Source organism: Schistocerca gregaria, chromosome 1 (genome assembly GCF_023897955.1).
Source record: "Schistocerca gregaria isolate iqSchGreg1 chromosome 1, iqSchGreg1.2, whole genome shotgun sequence".
NCBI lineage: Eukaryota > Metazoa > Arthropoda > Insecta > Orthoptera > Acrididae > Schistocerca > Schistocerca gregaria.
Genome location: NC_064920.1, coordinates 973,727,380 through 973,740,157, shown reverse-complemented (window position 1 = coordinate 973,740,157; position 12,778 = coordinate 973,727,380). Strand labels below are relative to the sequence as shown.

The following is a 12,778-nucleotide window of genomic DNA, read 5'->3' as shown; positions in this document are numbered from 1 at the left end:
TGATGCATATTTTTCGGAAAATTAATTGTGAAGTTACAATTTTCCGCCACTTTTCTATTCACACGATTAATATTGGTTCTTAACATTGCTGTACCCTCCACTTCTCTCCTCACTAAGCACAGTCGTTTCATAAGTGAACTACATTTATTGTTGATCTTTTCCTTTAATAACTGCCATAAGTTCATAAACTTCATACAGAACCTGATAAATTTTCATGCGAATGTCTCCTTTCGCACAAAAATCTACTCATGTATCATCGATTTCTCGGAGCGGGATGATTTATTTTCGCAGCCGTTTTTATCACAAAGAGAAGCAACAACAACAGCACGAGCAACAATGGCTACCGATGCACGTCGAATCTTCACACGCCACTGCGCAGACGCAAAGTGATTAATGCAGATAGTAATAGTGTCTAACCAAACAGACGTTTCTCGAATTTGAGAATTTTCTCCGTCATTCTTACGTATTTCAATGACGAGCCCAAAAACCAAGTGTGAATTTTTAATTATCCGATCAAAGTCAACTCTTTACTTAACGATAATTGTAACAACATAGCACAAAACTCACCTACGAGCACTACGACGACGGCGGCGGCGGTAACAGACACTTGCGTTGCCATGGCGATGCTCTCTGCGAGTGCAGCGGCTGCGACCGACAGGTTATATAGTGAGCTGTGGGCTGTGGCGGCGGCAGTTCCCGACAAGGTCGCGGTGCCGGTGGCCGGATGACCAACCGGGCGCTCCGGTGCGTCTGTCCTCATTGGCGGATTTCCCTGCTCTTCTTAGTCCCCGTTGACACCGAATATGCGTGGAAACATCCTACGAATTATTCACTGTTGTGGTGGTTTGATGTAATTAACATCCTCTTGTAATAGGGCTATGTTTCCGGAAGTAGCATAACCCTTATCTAGTCATGATATTTATACAAGGCTCATCAGAAAATCTTTGAATCATCGTGGGTTTCTATGACAGTGCACGTACCAAGAAAGGCTGTCGGTAGAAGCAGTCATTGCTAAGTAAGTCGTACAAGTGTCAACTTACTCGTCGCACTTGTTGACTGCGAGACCTTCATTTCTTCCGCCAAGCTTTACTCTTCATCTTCGAAAGGAATATTAAACGCTAGTTTCATGAATTCAGACTGTAGAGTAGTCGAAAGCTGACCGCTACTTCGACTCCCCACAGTAGACAGCATATATCGACAAACTGAGTACATCGTTCAAATAGCATCCGCGGCGATTTCATAGATGCTGCACAACAACCTTCGGTTTAAAAGCAACTGTAGTCGTTGAGTACTGCACTTACTAATCGATGAGCAGAAAAGGCCTTGTGTGGAATTTTGGGATCAAATGCAAAAATAATTGTAATCTTAACATTTATGTTAACATAATGTAACCTAAAGAACCTCTAAAAAGAACTCTCCTGCTGAGTCTTTACCAAGTAGTCTGAATGGGTGCAGTGCCGCCTAGAACTTCAGGAACAGGACATATGAAAGATAAGTCTCAAAATTTTTTGGAGTGTTCGTCGTACCTTAATACACTTATGATTATAACATGTCGCTCAATTTATCACAGTGACATTTCTTCTTTCTGTAATCACCTTCTACTTTACGTGGCGAAAGCTCGTGGTACTTGAAACAAACACGTGGCGAAATTTTAGTGAGATACCAGTTTCAAGGGAAGACCGAAATGCAAAATACACTGTCTGATCAACAATAGACAGATATCTACTAACGGACGTTAATATGGACTGTGTCCATCCTCCGCCTTTTTTACGGTCGTACTCTGCTGGGGACACTTTCAATGAAGTGTCTGAATGTCTATGTAGACTATGGCTGTCCATTCTTTCTCAATAGCCGAAACCAGGGGAGGTAGTGTGTTGGACGCTGAGGTCCGGAGTGTGGTCGGCTTTCTTAGTGTTCCTTTAGGTTCAGGCTGGGACTCTGGCCTGCACAGTCCATTTTAGAAATGTTATTGTCCCCACAGTTGCTGCTTAATTGGAGGATGCATTGTCACACTGTCACAAGAAATTATCGCCTTTGATCTGTCACTCTACCTTACGCGGAAAACAATGTTGTAAAGCTACGAAATAAATCTCTGGTGAACAGCCTGGTGTGAGTGTACAAAGGACACAATATTTCGGCAATCTACCTTATTACCACTATTGGGTGTGCTGATGAACTGCCAGGGGACGGCAGGCGTGAGGTATATATCAGATTCGCTCTCCCCCTCCCTCGGGCGCTCTCTCCGCCGTCCGCGCCGCGGGTGCTCTCTCGGTTGTCCGCGCCAGGGTTCGACGCCCGGCTTGTGGCCCAGCGTCTGGGTATTCTCTCGCCCAGGGAAGTTTGCCGGCCGCGTTTCCGCGGTTGAGCCAGGCTGTGATCTTCACGAAGAAACGTGTACCTGAAGCTCTGCCACCAATCAGCATCATGGGAGGTCCCATCCCATGGCCGAACAACACCGGACGCTAGCTGGTCGTCACACTGGATCGCCGCCTTGCGTGGAAGAGGCACATCGCCGAAATACGGGGTAAGACCGACGGCAGACTGCGCCTGCTTCCTCAATCCCACGACCACACTGTCTCCACACTGCGGAAAGACGCTGTATCTGGCACTTACCAAGCCCGTGCTGGAATACGCAGCCGTGGTGTGCGGGAATGCCGCCAAGACTCATATCAGCAGTCTCCAGAAGATCCAGAACAGGTGCTGGAGACTGGCACTGCATCTTCAGCGTGACTTCAGCACGGCCGAACTACATCGGATAACGGGCGTACCGATGCTGAAGGACCACTTCAATCAGTCTGCAAGATTCTTCTGTGCCGACACGAGAAGATCTACGAATCCTCACATCAGGAATCTGGGACACTAGATTCACTGGCGAGAGACAACGAGATGGCCGGACTTGGTACGAGAGTAGTAACGCTGCTCAGGCAGCAAGAGGAAGGAAAAGGAAGAGTGTCAGACCAGAAGAATTAAACCAAGACGCGACGAACTGAAAATCAACCAAAGGAAGAAGAAGGAAAAGCAGCTAGACCTGCTAATAATTCAACATAACGGAGCTGGAGCTTCGAGATGATACAAAGCAAGCAAGCCAGCAAGAAGTTCCTCCCTCTGCCCTCGAAGTCAGTAAATTCTGGGATATTTCTGTCTTCTCCTTAATCTGGATAATCGCTGGTTCCCAAGCTGTTCATAATGTTGTGAAATGTATTCATATCCTTCCGCATTTAGCGTTTTCTGAAGCGCGATAAGGGGACCAGACCGTAACAACGAAACACAACCCCCTACTCTAACCCCACCTCCTCCATATTGTACAGTTGGCGCTACACTAGTGGCATGTAATGTTCTCCGGGCACTCAGAGAACCCAAATCCTTCCATCGGCTTGTCACAGTGTATAGCGTGGTTCCTCACTCAGACTCATTCATTTCCAGTCATACAGCCCAGAGCCGTCGCCGTTTACACCACCTCAAGCGTCGCTTAGCATTGACTACAGATATGTGTGGATTATGAGAAGCCGCTCGATCACTGCACCTCATTTTACGTACAGTCATCGTGTTAGCTTGACTGTAGCAATTTGGAACTCACGACTGATTCCGTCTACTGACATCATGCAATTCCTCCGCAAACCTTGACGGTCCCTGTCCATCAAGACAAGAGGCTTGCCTGGTTTTGTTTTAACTGTAATTGTTCCGTCGCGTATCCACTTCACAATCACTTCTCTAACAATCGACTTGGACAGCTGTAGAGGAATTCAAATGTCCCTGATTGATCTGTTACTTAGGTGGTATCCAATGACTAGTCCACGTTCAATATCGGTGAGCTCTCTTGAGCGACCCACTCTGATGTTACTGTCTCTCTACTGATAGACAATACTCCGCATCTTCTTTTGTACTGGCATGTCTGCCTCTTTTGACATCTAGTGTTCTATTTCACATTACGTAGGGACTCCAGATACTTTCCGTCAGATAGTATATTATTCTTAGAATGAACCATTCATGAATTTTATCTCTTACATTGGAAATACCTTCTCGATGCTGCTACTAGCCCCTCTTCTCATAGATGCACAGACAAACTTACTTCATAGCTATTATTTCCTTTTCTGATACGTTAGTCAATGTTACTGCCGTGCTTAGCGTTAGGAAAACGTTTTCTTAAAGTAAAACGTTTTGAACTCATCTTCGAAGCATTTGAAGACTTCTGAAAGTAACTTTCCAAGATTGATTGAGGAGTGTAAAAAGAAGAGCCCCGTGAATGGTCACAAGTTTTGCCAAGAAGCAGACGTTCTGAGCTATAGGTATATTATCTAACGAAAACCTAGTCTTAAGATTCCTAGAAGTCATTCATGAATCCACCAGTATTCTTCCCCTTCCTATATATATCATACTTAGATACCATTAAAGTAATACTAGACTCATGACAGCTCGCACGGAGGTGTATAAACACTGATTCTTCCAATGCCCTCCTTAACGGACCGGGAAGACGCGTTAATGTAATTATGGTTAAGAAAGTACCTTTTACCACACTCTTTATAGCGAGTCTCACGTCGACAAAAAAAAAAGGTTCAAGTGGCTCTGAGTACTATGGGACTAAACATCTGAGGTCAGCAGTCCCCTAGACTTAGAAATACTGAAATGTAACTAACCTGAGGACAACACAAACATCCATGCCCGAGGCAGGATTCGAACCTGCAACCGTAGTGGTCGTGCGGTTCCAGACTGTAGCGCCTAGAACCGCTCGGCCACCCCGGCCGGCTTCGATAACCCGCGAGGACTTGAGCATCTTGTCACGGTCTGCGCGGCTCTCCTAGTCGGAGGTTCGAGTTCTTTCTCGAGCATGTGTGTGTGTGTGTGTGTGTGTGTGTGTGTGTGTGTGTGTGTGTGTGTCGTCCTTAGCGTAAGATAATTTAAGTTAGATTAAGTATTGCGTAAGCTTAGGGACGGATGATCTTAGCAGTTTGGTCCAATAAGACCTTACCACTCCAAACTGATGTCGATCAAGACGTCTAATTATTCACAGATGACAAATTCTGTGTTATTGTAGATTGGCAGAACGTTCAAATATTTTAAGTAATGCAAACACTCCCCATATTAACACGATCTGTGGCGCTGGCTGGCCCATTGCAAGTGTCGTAACGGCGACCGGAACAGTCGCGACGTTGGATTGACGGAAAACGCGGCGGGACCCGCGGTGCCGCCCGCGAACAACAACACAACGGAAGAGGATGGACGCGACCAACGAAGGACCTTACGACAACAACAAGAACGAAACAACAGAGTCAAGAAAACCTAACTAGACAACCACGTCCACTCGTAAACAAAACGCGAAAGTAAATACGCTGTCTAAGGCGAGGAGATATGTCCTGAGACGTACGCAAGGTTAGACTGACAGGCTGAGATTTTTTTTTCTTTATTGAATTTCGATTCCCCCCGAAGGGGACGGGCTGGCATCAGCTTAGTATGCCGCTCTTCAGCCTACAGACTTTGTTTTAGAAAGACGAAGAGAATAAATTATAAAAAACAGGCTATAAAATCAGAGACTTAAATAGTAACATGGCGAAAAAATCGTGGAACTTAAAACATAGACCAAAGGGATGATGATGCGAATAAAATACATGCGAAGCAAACAGGTAACATAATAGACTTACAATTTAAAAAACACGGTGACAGTCTGGTTTCTGTTCACAACACTAGAAAGACGAACAACACTGAACATTCACTGGAACACTGCACTAAATGGTTGGCAAATGTGACGTACCACAGGCGAGAGCAGGTGGGGGGAAACTGGACAGATGATGTGAAAATAAAAAAAGGGGGGGAGGACAGGCTGACAGAGAGGCAGGCGCTTAAGTAATCTATCGGGGACGCTGCTATTGGCCGCTGCAAACACGTGTTCCACTGTGGCGCTAGGAGGCGCGCGCCGCCACAGCTTATGGTGCGATGGTACAGAGACCTCTAGGGGTCTTCGACGTCCATGACGTCTGGCGGGCATACAAATTCCACGGCGCGCGGTACCAGATTAAGAAAGTTAAACAGGTTAATCCGTGAGTCGCACAGTTTGTATATTGGAGGATCAACATTTTCAATAAAGTATCAACTTAGACTGATAAATAGAGTGTGACCAAAAACTCTACGGTTGAAAACCAATATGTAGTTATTTCAATAAATGAACAGCTTATACGTCTTACAGCAACAAGATAAGCTTGAGCTGTGGCGGGGTTGCTGGCGTCATCTTTCCTATTCCTGGCGCCACTCGTTCGATATGTAGTGTGATGTCCTTCTGGCTTGAGTCCACTAAGATCTATGCTCGAGGCTGTTGAAGGGCGATGGGGCGTGTTGTGGCGTGGCGAGTTGGGGAGTGGTAACGAAGCGAGCAGGACTCTGTGAGAGGTGCTCCGGGCGGATATGGCGAGCACTCGCGCAAGCGTGTTGTGCACAGAGTATGACGAGTGGTTGCTGGACATGTCTGTGGGACGATTTGAATCCGTGGCCGACTCAGAGTTCCACCTCGTGCGTAGCCTGGCCAGCCAGTCCAGGGACGTGGCACACTGATGAGGAAGTTGAAGCCAGTTTCACTGTGCTGAGTTCTGGGCCCCCTTGGAACAGTCAAGCTTCAGCTTCGGTTCGTGAACTTCAGTCAAGCTTTGGGTTTTGAAGTTTTAACCGTCAATTTCTCACTGAAGGCCTGTAACATCCAAACAGTTTAATCTCGTAACGTCCCAATAAAATTGTGACTAGGGTCCCAATGAAACTGTGACTCATATATAACCTTTCAATAATTAACTGACTGTGAATGTAAACTGGTAAATTTGGGCGTCAGCAGTGCTGCGTCATGGCCCTGAAAAGTCATTCTGAATAAACTGAAAAATCTTTCCTCAATGAAGTCGCCGGATAATGCGTATATATCTGCTCCTATTAAGAAATTTTTCTGGCACTGTCCAGTTCAATAGTGGCCACTAGATTTTATTATGTGTAAAAAACTTATTTTTCTATACGATAATCAGCATGACTATCGATAGGAGGAATTAGTAAAAACTTTAAATTCAGGTGAATGACTGTCAAAAGCTATCGTTATAAGAAAGATTATTATTTAAAAATTAATGAAAAATATTTACTTGTGACTTTGATATAACGATAGTACAAAACGTGTTGTTACAAATGACGCGGCAATAAATAATAATAATTTTTGCTTTTACCTTATACTACATCGCTGAGGCACCGCCATCGTTCTCCACGACCGGCCTTTGTAATTCCACACACGACACAAGTGCTCTCTGTGAGCTATACAACTAGGCAACTGCTCTCTAAGAGCCACTTGACCCCACTGCCCGACTGCTAGCTGCTAATACTACTAATGTTGCTGCTGCCGCCGCCACTGCTCTCTGATCTGCGATTCTAATGCAGCATACATATCGCAGGCAGCGCGTGTGCAGTCCATCGAAGTTACATCTGCTCGAGTGCGCTAGCAGTAAATTCCTCGGTCATGGATCTCTTAAAGGCCTACTTGTTTTCTATTCTGTAATTTTACTTAATTGAGGCTGTTATTAAAGACGGTCTACCCGTTTTCCATTTGGTAATTTCACTTAACGGAAACTGTTATCGTTGGAGGCCTGCTTGCTCTCTATTTGGTAATCTTACTTCACTGAAGTTGTTATCATTGAAGACCTGCCTATTTTCTATTTGTTAACTTTACTTAATCGACGCTGTTATTACTGATGGTCTGCCAGTTCCCTTTTAATTCAATTAAGAGCTATTTCATTATTTGGGTTATTTGAAACTCTTATTAATCACGGCCTACCTGTTTTTATGCCCTATTATTGTCATCTGATATCTTACTCAGTCCGTGCTGTAAAGAAGTGAAATTGATTTTGCCAAATGCCTACCTGTTTTAGAGATATTTATGTCAATAAGGAAGTAACAGGAAATGACACAAGTTGGTGCATACGCCCTAACCTTTCGCCTCACATCCCTTGTATTAAGCTAGCTTGCTATGGATCCAATGGGCTGCCCTGGAATTGGGCATCTAAATAAGGAGCACTTGCAGTATGAATTTAGAATTCGGGCCCTTAGCACCGAGGGTAGTGTTCCAGAGCTGGCGGCAGGTCCCGCACGGCTTTGGGCACACCGCTTTGCATTTCGGCGAGCGACATTGGGGAGATGGTGTTTCTCTACATTATATTTCCGCGGCGTTGGATGATGTGCAGCGGAACCTGTCCTTTCCTAAGGACATTCTGCCTAGTGTTGGGCAAGTTGGTAGCATTCAGGCCCATGTAGCACATTCCGGGAACCGTTTGAGGGACATTACTTTCTTGCAACTTAGCCAACCTGAAGTTTCCAGGGTGGTGCAATTGAGCGATGAAGCGAGGAATTTGCAGGTAAGGAAGCGTCCTTAAGCTTGGAAAGTCAGGAAGCAGGAGCAACTCCAGGTCACGAATCAGTTCTTTGGTGAGGCATCCGGAACCAAATGTTTAGTTAACCCTCCGGCTAATCATTTCACTACACGACTCAACCCAATTACGTGCCTAATCAGTGGTATTTCAGAGCTTTCGCTTGATACCTTGGGCCGTGTCCACTAGTTTTTGTGGTTCTTGATGCAATTTGAATTTTATGCAGATGCCTTGCGGACACCTCACCATGTGATATTAGCATTACTGTACCCCTTCGCGAAAGCTACTCTTAGTGGTTTTATACCTGAGGTCCTGAAACGGGAGGGCTCAATAGGCCGATTGCCTATAGGAAGTTCTCGCCACGCATGTGGAACGAGTCTGAACGCAGACAGTACCGGCGGCTGTTGGTATCATTGAACTGCTGAGCCATTATTTCGAGTGAGTGCTCCTAGTCACCTTGGTACTACGGTTGCGGAACTCAATAGTGTATCAAACATTTTGGATGGCATGAATCCCGAGGACAGGTTGCGCTTGGCTTTTCCTTTCCTAGCTTTCGGGAATTGCAAACATTAATTCCACTGAATCTTTGTCATTTGCTGAGGAGTGGAGGTGTGAGGAGCACTTGGAGAAGCCTCCTGCCACCTCGAGGATTAATAGGTCTCCTCAAGCATCCAACAAATTTTCTGGGAAAGGTAGTTTTCGGTGCGGCCTCCGCGATCACTTGCTGCGCGAGTGTCCAATAAAGAGAGCTCCTAGACCCGGCAAATGATGCCCGGTGAAGAAGGGTGAGGGCGATTGTTTCCGTCGGAGTCGTGCGCCATGGTATGCTCGTGTTGTGGCTTCCTCCGGACCCGCCCTCCCTTTTATCTGTGTCAGCCTAGGACAACAACTCTTGTGCGCGCTGTTGGATTCTGGTAGCTACTTGTCCTTGTTGAAATTATGATTAATATCTGGAGTTTAGGCATTTGTGTAAATTATCTTCCGTGCGCCCCTGCCCACAGAGGCGTCGTAAGGCCAATGGCAGTAAAGGCAATAATAGGAACTGTAGACAAAATACCAGCCACTACACTTCTCGACAGGGGCGCGACGGCAAATAGTGTCTCACAAACATTTTTCAAGCGAATAATAGAACCCACAAAAATTTCTATATTGCCAGGTGCTGTTGGTGCAAAAGCTGTGTAAGTGAAATGGCAGACACAGGTAGAAATAATAATAGGAAATCGAGCTATATTGTGCCCGTGCCTAGTAATAAGAGGTCTCACTGTGGAATGCCTCCTCGGCATTGACCATTTAGAGAAAGGTACGCATTGCTCCATTAAGTTTTGGGAATGCAGCTGCATGAATTCTGCTTCTTCTTATAATATTTCGGCTGTATACCTTTCAGCCATCTTCAGAGAGAGCCGTACGACTGACGCTCCAGCGCTCGCTCCATCCTTTTAAACTCGCGGACCGCGCCACTGCGCATGTAGCCACAGATAAGGCGACTATCATGGTAAGATATACAGCTTACTGAATGATAGTATGTGCCGGAAGATCAGTAAGGACCCCACCAACAAGGTGGTAAGGAAAACGGCGTCGCTTTTGAATGCCTCCCCATTTCCGCTGGAAATCATATGAAGGCTGAAACCAAGTGGTGCAGTGCCTCCAAGGCTTTATGGACTCCCAAAGATCCATAAGAAAGACGTTCCTCTACGTCCTACCGTGAGCAATATTGGTTCTCCCAACTATGATTGTGCCAAGCACCTGGCGTCACTATTGAGTCCGTTTGTGGGAAAATGTGATCATCATATAAGGAACTCTGCAGATTTCATTGGCAAATTAAAATCTTTGAAACTGAACACCTCTGATCTATTAGTCAGCTTTGATGTAGTGTCGCTATTTACTAAGGTACCTCTCTCTGAATCTTTGGATCTCACTGGAAAAAGTTTTGATAAGGAGATTTTAGCTTTGTTTCACCATGTGATGACCTCCACATACTTTTTATTTAATAACGACTTTTTTGAACAGACTGACGGTGTTGCCATGGGTAGTCCTTTGTCACCCTTGGTGGCCAATTTATTTATGAAGGACTTCGAGGAGAAGGCCCTGGAGTCTGCTATTTTGAAGCCTACAGTTTTTTGGAGGTACGTTGATGACACCTTTGTAGTCTGGCCCCATGGCGAGGACAAATTGCAAGACTTCTTAAACCATCTGAATTCCATCCATGGACAAATTCAGTTTACAATGGAAGTGGAAAAGGAGGGGTGTCTTCCATTTTTGGATGTCTTGGTACGGCGCAAAGAAGATGGCACTTTGGGTCATGCAGTGTATCGGAAACCGACCCATACGGACTTATATTTACATGCAAATAGCTGTCACGATCCTTCGCAGACGAGTAGTGTTCTAAGAACTTTGGTACACCGAGAACACGTCATATCTGATGAAAGTAGTTTAAAAGACGAACTTTTACATCTGAAGAGAGTTTTTGAGGACAACTGGTATTCTCCACAACAGATACGTAAGGCACTACAAATAAAACCTAAGGTGTCCGTAAGGAATGCAGAAGATGACGAGGAAACATTTAAATCCATGGCTTTCCTGCCGTATGTGGGAAGCCTTTCATCCAAAATAGGAAGGATCCTCACTAAACATAAAGTAAAAGTGATTTTTCGTCCACCGGCGCACTCCTGGGTTCCGTTAAAGATGACTTACTACTCCGCAAGCCTGGAGTTTACAAGATACCATGTGAATGTGGCCTTTCATATATCGAACAAACGAATCGTACAGTCCAAGAGAGGTGTACGGAACATCGCAGGTACACTCGACTCCAACAACCCAGTAAATCGGCTGTGGCAGAGCATTGTATTGATTCTGGTCACTCTATGGTATCTGAAAATGTCGAAATTCTGACTTCTGTTTCATCTTTCTGGGACTTCGTAGTAAAAGAGGCCATTGAAATCCGCTTGACGAAGAATTTAATTATAGAGACAGCGGTTTCACATTAGATAAATCATGGAATCCGGCACTTTCAATATTGAACTTACAAAGACGTCGCTACAGTTCAGCTCCCAGTAATACATCGACCTCCCAGCATGGATCGAATGCGCAGCCACAGACGTAACTCATGCATATGTTGTATGTCTTTGACGCCGATTAACTTCACTGGCGCCTTTTTTATCTGTGGCCGCATGCGCAGTGGCGCGGTCCACGAGTTTAAAAGGATGGAGCGAGCGCTGGAGCGTCAGTCGTACGGCTCTCTCTGAAGATGGCTCAAAGGTATACAGCCGAAATATTAGAAGAAGCAGAATTCATGCGGCTGCATTCCCGAAACTTAATGGAGCAGTCTTTGCGCCGCGAAAACTTGAAGATTCACAAAGGTACGCATTGTTCGACTTTTCCAAAGGAAAATTTATTTTGATACACGAAAAGGAAAATTTATTTTGATACACGAGAGTAGACAAATAAAAGTTGATTTATTGTGCACCCCGGACAGACAAGGTAAAAAAAATGGCTCTGAGCACTAGGGGACTTAACTTCTGAGGTCATCAGTCCCCTAGAACCTAGAACTACTTAAGTCTAACCAACCTAAGGACATCACACACGTCCATGCCCGAGGCAGAATTCGAACCTGCGTCTGTAGCGGTCGCGCGGTTCCAGACTGTATCGCCTAGAAACGCTCGGCCACCCCAGCAGGCGACAGACAAGGTAAATTTTGTCCAGAGTCGAAGGTACGGTTTCTCAAACACAAAAGTGCGCCATGTGAATATACTACGACTCAGAATTAGAGTAGTGTAAACAATGGCATTGATACTACGGTCACAGAATCCACGTATTTAAGTGAAACACAACAACACGAATTGAAGACTGTGCTGATAAAACATTTACACACGTTTGAAAAAAAAACAAGGCGTAATTAATATGTTTACCTATAAAATGAATGTCAAGCTTCATGAATCATGAAAAAAATACACTGCTTTTGTTCACTCAGGAAGGAGTTACCAATCTTATGTACTACCTGTCGGTTTAAATGTAAGTGCAGGAATTTTCATTGCAGCACTTGAAACTGTACCTAGTTCTGATCTTTTAGATAAAGTAACAGCATATGTTGATGGCATTCTTAATGTTTCTGGAACATGGATAGGAACCTCTTGAACTAGTTGATCAATTTTACATAGATTTTTCAAAACCAGCGGTACAGCTAACTTACAAAAAGCTACATTTGTTAGAGAAGATATAAAAGTTTTGGGGCATATTATTTCGTCAGCAAGCATCAAACCTGATCTCAGTATGTTGGATTCTATAGTAAACTTTCTCCGTCCTACAAATTAAAGGCATTTTTCTGATTAACTTCATTTTTCTGTCGTTTCATTCCTAAAGAGTTACTAAACAGTACGGCACTTTTGAAATTACTGAAAAAGAAAGCC

General features: G+C 44.8%; 1 protein-coding gene across 1 annotated transcript in view; it reads right to left on the bottom strand.

Annotated features, from left to right (window-relative positions):
• The window catches only part of LOC126282836 (uncharacterized), a 108,686-nt gene that overhangs the window by 28,638 nt on the left and 67,270 nt on the right, over positions 1–12,778 (bottom strand). The window contains exon 4 of the mRNA XM_049982228.1: positions 568–645. Within this exon, the coding sequence (XP_049838185.1) occupies positions 568–645 (78 nt within the window). The remainder of the gene's footprint in view (positions 1–567; positions 646–12,778) is intronic.